This window comes from Electrona antarctica, assembly GCF_951216825.1.
Source record: "Electrona antarctica genome assembly, chromosome: 8".
Taxonomy (NCBI): domain Eukaryota; kingdom Metazoa; phylum Chordata; class Actinopteri; order Myctophiformes; family Myctophidae; genus Electrona; species Electrona antarctica.
In genome coordinates this window covers 6,283,630-6,300,115 of record NC_136789.1, presented here as the reverse complement: position 1 = coordinate 6,300,115, position 16,486 = coordinate 6,283,630, and the positions used below count along the sequence as shown (strand labels likewise).

Genomic DNA, 16,486 nt, shown 5'->3' with positions numbered 1-16,486 from the left:
TTGAAGCACCGAAGCATGAAGGGAGGTAGACCTATTAGACTTGACTTCAGCTCCACCCCAAATACTACATCACTGTCAACTCTTGACTCTCGCAAGGCAATGTGTCAATTCATTTTCAATTAAAGTTCAATGCTTGGGGCCCTCCTGAAGACTTCCTCCTGTGTCCTCTTTGTTTCCTTATAGGCTTTCCTCAAGGTCAATGTAAACTTTATTATCATTTTGATATATTATAATTATTATTACTAGTAGACAGTCAGGATTGCAAGTCGGGAATACACACACCACCTGTTGAGAAAATGTACAACTTTATATCTGATGTACTATACCCATTGTCAGATCCATGCGCATCATTTCTTCGCAGCACCACTTTCGTTGGCTTCCTTCACCCATGACCACAGCTCATGTAGGCTACTTTCACACGCTCCCACTAATATTGTCCGATTTCAACTCTGTAATTAAACAAGTTAATAGTGCACTGCCCAAACAAGTATATGGGCTCAGAATAATCAGAATCAGAGGCCGATATAACAAAGTTGTCAAGTTTATGTATTAACTATTTTGGAGGCGCTATCCCTCCTATGCCCAGCTTTTTGTGTCTGTGTGTACCCCATAGCGATGATTTGATTGGCTGAGAACGGAATGTGAGGTATGATGATGTATGATGGTAAGAGCACCCCTCACTTCACACAAGTGTGATTTTTAAAGATTGCGTGCTGTGATGTTTTTCCACCCTAAAACAACGTGTATGCTACAGTATTAGTTAAAATTTCATTTTTATGTGGACAAGCCCATGCACCAGTTCATTAAGTATGCCTGGTTTGCCTGGTGGGTGGTGATCATAGATTGTGGGTGGTGATCCACCTGAACTGAAGCTGCACCCACAGCTGTTGTTGTATGATAAAGGGGGAGGGGTTAGGGGAGGGGAGGGGATGATATTGTGATGTCAATCATGTCACTATATCACTGACATATCATTGGCACGTTTGACTGTCAATGTTTCAGCCTCCAGGACGAAACCCAAAATACAAAGGGAACACATCATTGCCCATAAGAACCACACCAAGGGGTCTATAATGAAGTACTGTCACCTCATGACATAAACACATGAAAAGCTGGAACAAATACAAAAATCACAGCACTCCATCTTTAAAAAATCACACCCGTGTGAACTGAGTGGTGTAAGGTCTTATATAGACTGATCAGCTGTGGTCTGACGTAATGTCTGACGTAATGAAATCACACCCGTGTGAACTGGATGACCATAGCAACCGTGCTCATTTTTTGAGCACAGACAGACAGACAGACAGACAGACTAACAAAGCCAGTTGTAGGAGTGGTTTACACCACTCAAAAACACAGAAGCATTATAAGATTATAAATAATAGCTATTTATTACATCATTATTAATTGCATTGACTTTTCCCCAGATGCAATCCTGAGTCTCCTGACATTTGAAAACATGACCTGCCCCTTTAAACCAGACCCTGTACGCCCGGCCCACCGTCTGCACACAGCCTATCAGAGCGCGGCGCACGTGACGAGCGTTCCTTGCGATGACCTCATCCCCAGAGTGGGATGACGTCAAATTCAAGATGGATGGAATGACGACGACGACGACCAGCGCACGTTAAGCTCAATTGTGAATAAAAGTGTTCGCCGTGTTGCTCCGTGGGAACACAGCCGTACGCGTTCAGGTAAGATTGGGACGGGTGGTCGCACAACTTCTTTGAATTGACTTCACCAGGCGGATACATAGTTGGGGGAGTGTTTAGCACAAGCTTTTATACCCTGACGTAACTCGTTGTTCTATAACGTTACTGCCGTGTGTCTGTCTGTGGCTCTGCCAGGCCGGAGCGACCGGGGCTAACGGAGTGTCTGTCTCACTGTCTCACGGAGTTTTGGTACAGTGTTGTTTTCATTGATTCATGGGGCCACCGAGGAGACGCATACAACTTTTATCTTCTATTAATAATGACACACATGTGTCTAGGCGTTTTAGTTTCTTCTTCCTTTTTTCCGTTTTCGACAATCCAGATATGCGAGTCTGTTTCAATAACGCCTCTCGGGAATGCAACACATAAAGCAAGCCACGTCTCACTGGTGATCAAATGATGTAACGTTCATGCTGATTGATCTTACTTCCTCGCGAAAGTGTGATCTAGGCTTTCGTTCTCTTCATGTGTGCTGACTGCTTCATGTATTCTTTGCGGAAGAGACCATAATGAATGAACGGCCACTGTCTGTAGCTACAAACCCTGCTATTTTCGCAATACAAACATGATGTAATGCCCAGGCAGCAGTACAGTACAGAACACGGTGCGCATGTGCGCTGTTATAAGCAAACCAGTTGCTATGATCCAAACAAACCAATTACCAGAGTAACGGACACCACTGAACACTGTCAGTGCATTTTGAAACCATGTAATTGTGTCGGGATTTTTGAGCTGTTTGCATGGATGCCTATGTTTCAAACCAAACACCAAATGTAATTTCATTCCCCCCCGGCAATAATATGCACTTTATGTTTCATTATTATTTTCAACTTACAATAAGCGAAACAATATAGGCTATTGTGAATGGGATATTGTATTTATGTAATGAGTTGAACTGGTATGGAGAAAGTTAGAAACTGAACCATGGTTTAAATGATATATAAAACGTATAGTTCCAATATTTGATTATGAGAAGTGTTTATAACCATTGTAAGATGCTCTATAAAACAGTACTGTGTACTATGGCATGCAGAAATAGTGAAAATAGCACTATTTGAGCTTGTAGATCTGCTACTTTCACTATTTTCTTCCCAATAATCATTCATTAATTGCAATCGTTTGAAATAATGGTGATATTGATTTGAAGTCATCAGCAGATCTGCTCTGTACAGTACCCGTTGTCAGAAGGGTAGGTCTACTTGGAGGCCAGTCGTGATAGACTGGCCTTGGTTGGTACTGTGAGTCAGTCATCTCCATATTTGGGCATATTGAGACTCAATATGCCCAAATATGGAGATGATTTAACGTGTATATGTCTCTCTCTCACAGAATAGAAGGATCACACTCGTGTGAAGTGAGGGGCGCTCTTATCATCATACGTCATCATACATCACATTCCGTGCTCAGCCAATCAAATCATTTCTGTGGTACAAAGTTAAACACATAGTCACACAAAGCTGGGCATAGTAAGGGCTAGCGGCCGTGTGTGCGACTGTGCGTCCTCGCAACGAAAATAGCCGATCTGGATGAGGAATAGCAGCGCTCTCGTTGGGAGGGGGGGCAGCACAAATATCCTACGAGTAGGGCAACCAAATGGTCAGCTACGTCCCTGCTCTCTCACAATGAGAAAGAAGGGTTGTCCGCACACGTGTATCTGCTCCCAGGAAACCTTTATTAAATAACAACGTTTCGGCCCTTCCGGAAGACCCGGAAGGGTCGAAACGTGGTTATTTAATAAAAGTTTCCCGGAAGGGTCGAAACGTTGTTATTGAATAAAAGTTTCCTGGGAGCAGATACACGGTGTGCGGACACCCTTCTTTCTCATTGTACGTAGAGTTTTCTGAGATGTGCTTCCTTTTGGATCCTATGTCTCTCTCACACACACAGATACACAAACAGAGTGCCTGGAATGTATTTATCAGCTAATTGATCAGTTAAGGTTTCAGGTACTGTTTGAGGCCAGTCTATAACACCAGGCATTCTATGACGTCATCATGTACTCTTAGTGTGTGTGTGTGTGTGTGTGTGTGTGTGTGTGTGTGTGTGTGTGTGTGTGTGTGTGTGTGTGTGTGTGTGTGTGTGTGTGTGTGTGTGTGTGTGTGTGTGTGTGTGTGTGTGTGTGTGTGTGTGTGTGTGTGTGTGTGTGTGTGTGTGTGTGTGTGTGTGTGTGTCATACCCAGGATTATGGTGAAATAAATAAGTCTCACACTGTCTGTCTGGCTCGTGTCAGCTTGTAGTTAGGAAGTATATAGTACTTTGAGGCCAGTTTTATGACAGCAGTAGTGTGTGTCTGTCTATATAATACAGTATATCATTAGTTACACTGTTATCTGCACTCGGTGTCGGCTGGTATTTGAGGCCAGTCAATGATGTCAGTCTCAGTCATCTATAAGACATAATTTGTGATGTTGTCAACAGTACTGTGTGACGTCCAAGTTTAACGTCCGGGATTCGAACCCTGGTCTCCCATGTGGAAAGTCAACATCTTAACCACTAGCCTAAAAGGGAATTCCCCTTTGGCCATCAGGCAGAAAGAAGCCTGAGCCACTCTGCTTACTCTGCTACACAAGCATGCGTCCATATTTGAGTATAATCCAGGCAGACACAAACCCATAGAAAACGTTATACATATAGTGGACTATTGCCATACCCATTATCAGATTGCTTGCAGGCTAGTCTGGAGCTGTGTGGAACTCCATATTTGGGCACGGACACAGACATAGTCGCATACAGACAGAGATTTGTGAAATGTACCTCATGTAGTGCAGTCCCTGTTGTCAGATTACTTAGTGCAGTAGTGCAATGCCACTTATGCCAGTTATCAGAGTACTTGGCTGTCATACATAACTGCCTAAATGACTGGCAAGTCTATTACGACTGATGTAATTGCGTCCGAAGGTCGCAATTACAGTTAACTATGGCAGTTAACTATGAAATCTTGCGTTTTTTGGCACTCAAAATCCCTATACATGAGGAAAGCCCCGTCACTCAAAATCCCCATACATGGGGAAAGCCCCCATATATTGTGCCCAGGTCTCGTGACATCACTATGACATCATCAGGGATGATAGTGAATCAGGATCATATCATAGTAAATGCGACCTGCTGTCGCAATTAAGCCCATATATGGAGATGCCTGATGTCATCGATATTAGTATATGGATATACAGGACAGGTATGTCAGAACCTGTTCTGACATTCCATATGTTGATCCTTCCCCATCCATCCTTCCTCTTCGATGTCTCCCTTTTGACTGATACCTGTCCATTTAAACTCTAGACGGGCCTGCCCCAAAGTTATTTGTGCAGCCGCGCCTGGCAGCCGGCTTAAACTAGAGTTCTCAACAGGCTCGAAAATTAAGGCCCGGCCCTACCTGGGCCCTCATCAAACCCTGTACACTCTAGACACTGCCACTGCTGCCACTCTTAGATATCCATATATGGAGCTGACCTGTTCTGACATTGATTTCATATGTTGATCTGACCTCATCAAACCCTGTACACTCAAGACACGCTCCATATATGGCCAGTGCACGCGACCTCGCCCTTTCTCGTTCAGGCGTCTTACTGGTAGAGTAGACTATCCAGTCTATTACTCAGTCATGTGTGACACACACACACACACACACACACACACACACACACACACACACACACACACACACACACCAGGGTATCTGCCTATTTCTTAAGTTAAAATTCTATGACTTAAACTATGAAATAATTCTGAATTCTCATTCGTATATCCATTAACTACTGGTATTTATTTCCCTGAAGTAAAAATGGTTATATATTTTCAAGCTCCAGCTTTGAGGGTGTGTGTAAACACAAACATTGAATGCCATTGATAATGAATGGCCACTTTTGAGTGTTTGTGTAAACACAAACATTACGTAAACACAAACATTGAAGACAAAAGTGAGGACGCAAATTGTGATTGGCCGGAATGAGATGATTGAGAAGTGAGTGTTTCTAAACAGATTAAAATCTAGCTCCACCCCCACTCCCCCCGTCATTTTATTGGCCGAGCCAGGTCACTTCAGGCTATGGGTTGTTGTTTCTGCTGGGAGGTACGCAATGGATATTTGTGCTCGTATGTCTACATATGGCATTGTAAATGATTAATTGATATCGTACATCTTAGTTAAAATGAAATTTTAAGGGTAACTAGCATAAGCGCAATATCACACAAGTCCCGTAGTCGCAAATGAGGAAGTGGCGGAGGCAGAGGCTCACTCTCTCAACATTAATTATCTTTTATTTGTAATCGGTGCATATAAAATATATATTGCCCCTCAAATTCCCCTCAAACAGCATCGTTCATGTGAACTACTTTGTCCACGGTTATTCATTGTAATTAGGGATGCACCGAAAGGGAAATTCTACATTTCAACAAAGTACAAACAAACCACTTCACATGAACGATATTGATACATATAACCAGGAGATTTGGCGGGGAAATATATATTGTAGGGATGCACCGAAAGGGAAATTCTTGGCCGAAACCGAATACCGAATATAGGAAACAGTTGGCCGAATATGATTTATACCGGTATTATATATCTTTTTTCCTACCATTGCTGTCATGGCCGTACCTAAAAGCTACCTGATTTATGGCAAAATAAATGGTTATGGCAAAACTTAACTTAAATAATAATCACTATTATGGGTCCATAAAACATTTATTCAGCTCTTTTGAATGCATTAATTGCATACACTATTCGGTGATATATTTTCTGCCTATTCAGGCTGAAACTGAATAGGCCGAAAATGCATTTTTAGCCATTTTCTTCCAAATATTTTCTGCAGAATATTTTCTGCAGAATATTTTCTGCAGAATATTTTCTGCGGCCGAATATTCGGTGCATCACTAATATATTGCGTACTTCGCGTTTTCATTATAAAACTGTGCTGGGGATGGGGGTTGAAGACACCGTTACACCCTCGTGCTGTGTAGACACCTCACTCCCCCACTAACCCCTCCTCCCCCTCACACACCGATGTCCCGGCTGTAAACACCTAGAACTCAAAACACCTCAGAGGCAGCCAACGGTAGTGTCTGCATGAAGGAAAACATCCCAGAATCATCATACAGGGGATGCTAGAGAGAAAAAAGGCCAAAACTATAGATATATTTATAAGTAGGCATGTCTATTTAAGTTATAAATATATCTCAAAACCAATAACTTGCAAAGATTTTGTGTTGTTTGATTTTGTATATATATCAGCTTTCAATTGTATATCATGTTATTCAAATTTTCATACATATCTCTTGTCTTCCCTTTCAGGCATGATGGAGAGCCTTGTGCATTTTAGTAATCCCTCCCATGCCCCCTCTGTATTGGGAATTCTCAACGAGCAGCGCCTCAGAGGCCAGATGTGTGATATAGTCGTGGTTGTGGGAGACCAGAGATATCAGGCACACAGGAGTGTTCTGTCTGCCAGTAGTGAGTACTTCCTATCCCTGTTCACACGGATGGATTCCAACTCCCTCAACGTTGTCCACTTGGACTTCTGTGAGCCTGACACCTTTGAGATAATGCTGAATTACATTTATACCTCCTCACTCTTCGTGGACAAAGGCAGCCTTGCAGCAATCCAAGAGTTGGGCTACAGCCTTGGGATCCCCTACCTAACCAACATTGTGTCAACAAGGCCTCATGTGTCCTACTGTGTGTCCAGAAAAAGGCTGTCCTTCTCAGAGGAGGATGAGAGTGATGGTCAGACAAGGAGTGTCATTGTGCGTCAGGAAAGGAAAACATCTGAGGGGTTGTCATCACCCTGTTCGACCAGAGAGGTGACCCAGTCCCCCTTGGAATACAACTCGCATAAGGCAGTGAGGAACAACTCTCAGTCCATTGTCAAAAACCCAGATGAAACAAGGGAAGATTCTGAAAGGAGCTCCAGCTATCCATACACCTCCATATTAAAAGAGACATCATCACATAGCACGTCATTGAGGCCACAGCTCACATCATCAGTGTCTTTCAGTGATGCTGAAGTACAGCACACCAGGTTACAGGTAGACACTAAAGAGGAGGAGGAGGACACACCCCTCTATCACACCAAAACACCCTTTCAGGGCCGCACAGGTGAACCAAGTCAAACCATTGACAGGAGCGGTCCACTCGTAAAAAGCCTGCTCCGCAGATCATTATCCATGGACAGCCCTATTCCGGTCTTCTCACCCACACTGGAGCTCAAGGAACTCCAAAACCGTGAGCAGTCTGTTGTAAAAATGGCATCAAAGTCACCTGCGTCAAAATCCACAGAGTACAATTGCAGTTCCAGAAGAACACCCCCGCTCGTCCTCAGGGCAAAGTACCCCAGCAGGTATGATGAAGATGAAACTCAGGTAGAAGGGGCAGTTCACGTGAAAACCGAGCCCAGCAGCCCTCTTGCTGATCCGTTGGAGATTGTTCGAGTCACAGTTGGAGAAAATTTGCCAGTCAATTTCAATGACTTTCAAACAAACTATGACCCAGGCTCCAGGCCAGACTTCGGTCACTTTGGGAAGAGAAAGGGTCGGAAGGACAACAGAAGATTCCCATTGAAAAAGGCCAAGGGGTTTACTGAACATCATCTCCCACTTGATGACGACATGTCAAACTCAATACCTCAGAATGCCAGCATGGACAACGATGATAATGGTTGGGGGCCAAGACTGAGCCAAATTTTTAAATGCTGGAATTGTTTGAAAGTATTCAAAACCAGCACCGGGCTGCATCGCCATGTGAATATGTATCACCATCCTGACAAGCCATACGCTTGCAACATCTGCCACAAGCGCTTTCATACAAACTTCAAAGTGTGGACACACTGCCAAACCCAACATGGTGTGCTACAGAATCCAGCCTCATCCTCCAGCTCCTCTATGCTGGATGAAAAGTTTCAGAAGAAGATGATTGACATTGTACGAGAGAGAGAAATAAAGAAAGCCTTGCTTTGGAAACTCAAGAGGAATAAGCAGGGTTTGCAATCTCCTACACTCGCCAGGAAGAGGTCAAGGTCCAATTACATATGTCCTTACTGTGGGAAAGGATTTTTGTTCCAGTCTCAATACAAACAGCATTTGAGGACACACCCGACTGAACAAGATGAGCAGGAGACAGAAAGAGAGAGTACCTTCTTTCAGGAACAGGAGGAGGTCATTCAACAGAAGAACAACACAGATACTGACGTTTACTCGTGTAGGCTTTGCAACGTGAAGGTGTCCTCACTCTTTGAGCAGGGCAACCATGAGAGGGGCTGTCGACACGCAACCGTATGCCCATACTGTGATTTGCGATTTTCAAGTCCGGAGGTCAAGAAAGACCATGAAGCACACTGCAAATACAAGAAACTGACATGCCTGGAGTGTATGCGGACCTTCAAGACCTCCTTTAGCATATGGCGTCACCAGGTAGAGGTCCACAACCATAATGTGATGACTGTTGAAGAGATGAATCTTCATCAACAGGAGAACAATGGAGAGGCATCCGACATGCTCAAAGAGGGGCAGTACAACAATGAGCCCATGGCAACAGAAAGGTCTAGAGATGAAATTAACTACAGTGACTCATTAGGGCAGCCCATGTTCGATTCAGAAGACTCTTCATCCTATGTGCCTGACGACCTAAGCATGGAGCGTCTTGGCAAACTGGTAGTCAAGGAGGAACTGATGGAGGAGCCTGTGTGCGAGAGTGACAACACAGAGGCTGCCATAATCGAACCTGATGAACCGGGCATGGAGTGGCCATGTGAAAAATGTGGAAACATTTTCACTTCTCACAAAGACCTGGAGCGGCATCAGGAGCTGCTCTGCCACATCAAATCATTCATCTGTCAAATTTGCCACAAAGCCTTCAGGACCAACTTCCGCCTTTGGAGCCATTTCCAGTCTCACATGACAGTTGCTGATGAAGCCGCAGCCAGAGAACTGGACAACCACCCAAGCTCTCCATCTCCATCACCACCACTGACCACACAAATGTCTGCACATTCTGCCCCACAAATATCTGCACATACTACCCCACTGACCACACAAATATCGCCACATACTACCCCAATGACCACACATACTACCCCAATGACCACACAAATATCCCCACATACTACCCCAATGACCACACAAATATCTGCACATCCTTCCCCAATGACCACACAAATATCTGCACATCCTTCCCCAATGACCACACAAATATCTGCACCCTCTGCCCCACTGACCACACAAGTATCTGCCTATCCTGGCCCACTGACCACACAAATATCCACACATCATGCCCCACAAACCTCTGTGCATCTTAAACCAGCCCAAACAGGGCCAGTGGCTAAACAGCCTAACCGCACAGAGCTTAGCAGCTCATCAGTAACTCGGATAAAGAGGGCTGAAGTCGAAAGGCAACACAGCAGCCCCGGACCTCTTTCAAGTTCAAACAGCGTAGAGAATCCAGACCCTCCTCAGGAACCAGAAGGCTTCTTTATTTACCATGCCTCTCCTGCATATCCTCTCTCTGCCTTGACATTTAAGAGACAGTACATGTGTAAGCAGTGTCACAGGACTTTCAAAACAGCCTTCAGTCTCTGGAGCCACGAACAGAGTCATACCCACTAAGCCACACCAACCTGTGAGCATCACACACAATAGTTGTGCTGCTCTGAGTGACAATACTTAATCTTAACATAACACACCTCAGCCTACAAAAGAAAGACTTTGAATGTATATCCTATTTGCTTGCTTCTATGTCATATAACCAGTGGCCCACGTGCATTAGAAGTGTGAATGTGTGCAAGTTTCCTGTTCATTAGATTGTTATAAATGGTTTGATTCTTTGCCTTTTGATCTATTAGGCACTGGGTTTTTTTCCCGTCTATTTGACTAATATTCAAGATAAACCAAGTGCTTTTGCTTTTGTATAAGACCTGTTTAGGACGGTTGACATCATAAACGCTGATATAAAGTAAGTGGCCTCAACAACTGTGTAAACATGCCATGCTATGCTATGGGGGGGTGTCTCAAAAACCTTTCATTGTTGAGGGGTATATTCAGTTATAGTGTAGATTTTCGTCTTACACAAACATTAAATTGCCATTGACAATGAATGGAGAATTTACATACATATGTGGGCAAGCAAATCGGCTATTTTTGTCCTACACAAAGTTTAAATTCCCATTGACCATGAATGGATAATTTACGTCATATGTAGACTAGCAAATCATCTATTTTGTCCTACACTCAAATTCCCATTGACAATGAATGGATGATGTACGATGATAAGAGCGCCCCTCACACACGGGTGTGATTTTTTTTTAAATAGATTTATGCTATAGATCTCAAAGATACATAATTGTTTAATTGTGAATAATAGTATGCCTTTTATTTCTTCAGACATAACATTCCATTTCTTTGTCTTTATTTAAATATATTAGTTTGTGTTCCAGTGATGTTTTCATTGACATTTTAGTATATTGTTGCCTTTATGCAATGTCAAGCTTTGGTTGGTGATACTAAAAGTTGCATAGTTCACAATAGAATACACCTCGCATACCGGTACATTTTCATTATAATTGACGGAGCTGGAAACTTTTAATCTAATTGATTTAACCAAAAACAGATTAATTGATAATTGTATGACTGCAAGTAGATGGAAGTGGACTAGCTACATATTTAATTTTTTTAAAGAAAATATTTCTTTCTCTGTGAGCTTCAGTTTAGTAGCCTTTAGGCCTACTACCACACATTTTCTTGGTGGTTTATACAGTATTTGTACATTTGGCAATGTTTTTCATGGTTATAGAAGTATAGACGTTTTTGGCTTTCGCCTTTATTTTATATTTTTTATGGAGGGACAGACAGTAGGCTGATAAGAAATGGGGAGAGAGATGGGGTGGTGACACGCAATAAAGGTCGTCAGGATAGAGTCGAACCTGGATTACCAGCCAAGGTGCCTGGACCGCTGAGCCACGGCCCAGGCATAGAATTCCAAATTAAAGGACAACTTCATCCATTTTCAACCTTCATACAATTGGTCCTCACTAATGCTCATGATATGGTACCCCCGCCACACACTCTGTATGTGTCTCATAGGAGGGCTGTAGACAGAAACCCGTCTAGCAGTGACATCGTTGGGCAGGGTTTTTGGACAAGATTTAATTGTTTTGATTTAGATTTTTATTGCATGCTAACTTTCCAAGAATAGAAAACCTGCCGTTTCTATTGGCTTGGATTCCCCATTGATGATGTCAGTGGTAGATGGGTTTCTGAACTGCCCACAGCCCTACTCTGAGATGGAGTTGAGAAAAATGGTACAATATAAATATTAAATACATATTCATTATATGAAGATGGGTTGAAAAAGTTGTGCTTTAATGGTGCAAGTATCAGAGTGATACTAATTGTTGCTAACAGCACTATCCAAAACTAGTTCCATGTTTTACTTTAGTAATTATATCCAAATGTTTGCATCAATTGGAACGAATGAAAACTTTTGGAAAAATCTGCTATGTATCTTGGAATCTTGAGAATTTAGCAACATAATGATCAGATATCTCAAATGTTTAATGTACAATATTATCAGTTTTATTCTAATCATTGAGAGTGCATGTGTATTGAATAACATTTGGAAGGTTCCAGAAAACTGGCCTGAAGCAACATTCACATTTTGACAGTGTTCTCTTTTACATAGAAGCACAATTTGGATGACAGGAGATGAAATCAAGTGAGAAAGATTTCCTGTTCCTAATTGCCTAACAAGATCATTACTCAATATTTTGTATTGTATTCCAATTGTTTTACAGTTGCATTGTTGCTGTGGATGTAATTTATGAATATAACCTAGAGAGATGATTAATTATAAAACATCATAATTGATAAACTTGGGAAATATTCCACTGATGGAATGCTCCCCAGTCCCAGTAATTATAAGGTTTTGTTTTCAACAAAATGAGCAGAGGAAGCCGAATTGTGATGTTTAACGTCCTTTGCAAAGTCATGTATTCATAATGATTTACTTTTTGTGAGAAAAAACTATGAAAGAGATATGTCAAAGAAAAATACAGAATATTATTTTGTGCATATGTCAGTGTTTGTATTCTCAATTTTGTACCTACTTTGTTAGTATACAAATATTTTAACTTTTTAGTATCACTATGCTATCACTGCAATAATGAATATTTGTATTAAATTGGTTGCATTATTGTTGCTTTTATAGTCTTGCAGTTTTTTTTTTTTTTTTACAGTTTTTTTGTGTTTAACTTCTGTAATAAAGAGTAATATTGGAGTATATGACATGACTATTTAAACAGTCCTCATATATGACATTTTGAGACTCTTAATTTTAAATGTAAATTTCATTAGATTTAATAGAGAATGCTGGGGTGCCTCGCTGGCTCACCTGGTTACAGCAAATGGGCTTAAGCCCAAACCACACCAAAGGGTCAGGTTGGGACAAAACGTTTTTTAAAGTAGATTACACCAATGCAACTCATTGAGTTGTATTGGTGTGGTCTACCTTAAAAACAGTTTTGTCCCAACCCGACCCTTTGGTGTGGTTTGGGCTTTAGTGACATTACCATTACATATAAAGTCCTGAGTCCTTCCCACAGCTGACCCACAGGTTTGAGTCCATCCTGGGGCCCTCTATCTCCCCCACTTTCCTGTCTCTGTGCTCAGTCAATATCAAAATAAAGCAAAAAAACTAACAAACTGATGAGTTAGTTAGTTATGGGATATTTTGAAAATAAATACTTTGTCAACTGATTCTCTACATTGAGTGAGTCAGTATTTCTTATTCATTCATGATAACTTTCTGTCTGGAAAATAGGGAGTGAACTTGGAGAATTAACTGGAAATCCTGTTCACTTCAAATGTCAGGTCACAATGCATGCAAATACACGCACAGATAGGAAGTTTCCCATAGGTGAGGAAATCTGTTCACTTACTAACAAACAGTTGTGCCATTTATGTTAAAGCCCCTCAAAGGAGTAGTTCACCCAAACAATTACTTGTTTTCTATCAATTACACACCCAATGAAGCCTTGAATTCATGGAGAAATTTTGCCGGTTAAATTGGCTTCAGAATGCGACAAAAACAAAAATTTCTCCATGAATCCAACACTTCATGTGGTGTGCAATTGATTTAAGCCAGATTAGTTTACATTTTACATAATATGAGCTACTCTTTCCAGGCTGTTTCTGGTTATGACACCATAAACCAAAAGGTCCCGTCAATATTTTTATTTATTTTATACACTAACTATTAATGTTGATCAATAATTATTTTCAGAAATGTACACAATCATTTGTCATTGTGGCCAATAAAATATATATGCCGTCAGGCAGAAACCTTGTATCTCCATATATCTTATGTTTTTACCTTTTCCATAAATGAATTAATGCCCTACTTTGTGGCAAAAATAACAAAATATTGAAAGTAGAAACAAGCATAAGATTTTACTAACAAGCATATTTTCATTATTTTGGAAACAATCTGAAAGTGGGTAAATCTGTAACAAATGCTTGTGATTAAATAATAACATTGGATCCTTTGAACACATGCTAATCTTTCCATTTTCTGAATAGTAACGACTTTGGACATACAGTTTTTTTTGATTGATTGATTGAAGAATTTATTAACAGTTTGCAGAATTACAGTACATTTCAAGCACAAACTCAATACAAAGGCTGTTAACTGTGAGTGGACGACCCAACAGTATAAGGTTTCTATCCGACAGCGACAACATACATACAGTGTAGGCCTACTGTATACCGTATACATAAAACAATGTTTTCTTTATGTATTCTGTCATATTTCTGTTTTCCTGGGAATCAAATATGGAAGTGACAAAGTTATTTGATATTGTTTTAGTACTGACACAAAATGGAATTCTGAGATACAGCCAGTATTGCTACTACTACTAAAGCCTGAAATGTGAACTTGTATATCACTTATTTTCATCAATGACGTATGCATGAAGACATCAAAACAAAAGTTGACCTACACAACCAAGTCTGAGCCTGAATCAGTTATTTTTTCCAGACAGTCAATATATTGTAAGTGACACTCATTATATCCATGACGCAATAACAACCAGAAGACCAGACTTTAGATACACAACCATCCAACAGTTCAGTTGGGGCATCCTCACAGTGCCAATGTGTCTTTAATCAGCCTTCTCATCGTAGTGCTCACAGAGGTACCCAGCGAGTCTGTGATTTGGTATGTGATTTTGTAAAGATAGGGCTGCACGTCTTTGAGATTGGTGTCAAACACATTGTCCACTTCTGACTGGGTAGGCATCTTTGGGAGGTATTCATGGCGGTTTATGACCTCAACAACATTGATCACCTTCTCCCCCAGCTTCTCGCCCACTTTCTCCCGGCAGATCTGTCTCTCCTGCTCATTGGCCAGGCTGACGACATTAACCTTGATGCTCCACACCTCCCAGGGAATGCACTCATCAGAGAAAGGCCATCGAGACTTCTTCTTCTGGTAGAATTCTAGAGAGATTTGTCCCATACCATCACTGACACTGCCTGAGATGTTCAAAGCATCCTGTAACGAAAGCATTAAGTTACACAACAGTACAATTCGCAATGTATAGTATATATATAGTTGTAATTCTGAGAGTGAACAAATTGGCCTGGCATGGCGGTTACAAACAGATTCTAACATCAAAGCAAAAAAGTCTCACTTTGAATAGTGGGCTGACTGGGCTCTGATCGGTCACCCACAACTCTGGGGTGAGCAAAATGTAATTCACACTGAGTGCCAGACCAATTTCCCCAGGGATTTTACCCCCTTTCCCCCCTGTGGCAGATTCGTCTGCTTTCCAGGCTATGAACAAATGTGATGATTACATTTGTATTTTGTACACCTTTTGTTAAAAGTGAATATAGGCTTCTTTTTTCCCCCAACCCCCACCCCCTCTTCATCAACTCAAGAGCAAGTGGCCTTGCCTTTTCCCAGCCCAGAGAGCCCACCGTTGCAAATACGAATGTGTTATTAATCACATGCCTGGTTATAACAAATACGTAGTATTGTGCAATCATGAATTACCTTGAACTCGGTCACCGCTTTCCTGATCATTCTGTCCAGCTCATCCGAGGACACTCTCACAAAGGTGAAGTCAATGAAGTCGCAATCTATGTCCTGTGTGCCAACGGTGCCGATGGAATATGTCCCCTCTTTCTTGTAATGGAACTTGCCCGTGCTGCGGTGCAGCAGGATGGTGTGGAGGATGGCTAACATAGCCTCATCCACCTGTCTTGTCTCCACCGTTAACTCGAGAACTTCCGAACGACAATTCATCTTGTTTTAGCTATTTGATAACGTTGTGTTTACATGAAGCTGGACACAGCTTGCGTTGCGTTGTGCAACACTCACTGTAAATGGCCACCGTCGTTCTCACTGGCGGAAGTACCGTTTGTTTACCTTTGTGGGGGTCGGGAAAGCGCAGTGTTTCTGTAGCTAAAGTGTCGTCATTTGGCAAAAAAAATAAAAAAACGTACTGCAGCTAAACGGCGAAGGGGACCATAATTATGACGATTAAACGACAACAGAATGAACAGATCATATAAAACAAATCAGGATCAGCAGGTTAGCGTTACGTAGCAAATGATCCAGGACGAACTAGTAACTACGGCACCCCTCATAGATCAATCATAAGCGTAACAATCTCACTTCGTTTTCGTGCAATGAATATATATATTGACATTTACAAGCTACGTTTTATTTTAATACAATAGAGGGATGGCTATATATATTGCTACATAATACAGACTAGTATGCCATTGAT

At 41.6% G+C, this 16,486-nt stretch overlaps 2 protein-coding genes across 2 annotated transcripts; one reads left to right on the top strand and one right to left on the bottom strand.

Annotated features, from left to right (window-relative positions):
* Window positions 1–1,610: 1,610 nt before the first annotated feature.
* Window positions 1,611–12,964, top strand: zbtb21 (zinc finger and BTB domain containing 21). Its single transcript, XM_079508438.1, has 2 exons — window positions 1,611–1,694; window positions 7,000–12,964. Exon 2 carries the CDS (start codon window positions 7,002–7,004, stop codon window positions 10,302–10,304), a length of 3,303 nt encoding a protein of 1,100 aa, XP_079364564.1. The 5' UTR covers window positions 1,611–1,694; window positions 7,000–7,001; the 3' UTR covers window positions 10,305–12,964.
* A 681-nt stretch (window positions 12,965–13,645) lies between these two features.
* On the bottom strand, window positions 13,646–16,313 carry atg101 (autophagy related 101). The gene is made up of 2 exons (XM_079508267.1): window positions 15,748–16,313; window positions 13,646–15,243 (listed from the first exon to the last, which is right to left on the bottom strand). The coding sequence occupies exons 1-2, from the start codon at window positions 15,997–15,999 to the stop codon at window positions 14,833–14,835; spliced, it is 663 nt and encodes a 220-aa protein (XP_079364393.1). The 5' UTR covers window positions 16,000–16,313; the 3' UTR covers window positions 13,646–14,832.
* Window positions 16,314–16,486: the final 173 nt, after the last annotated feature.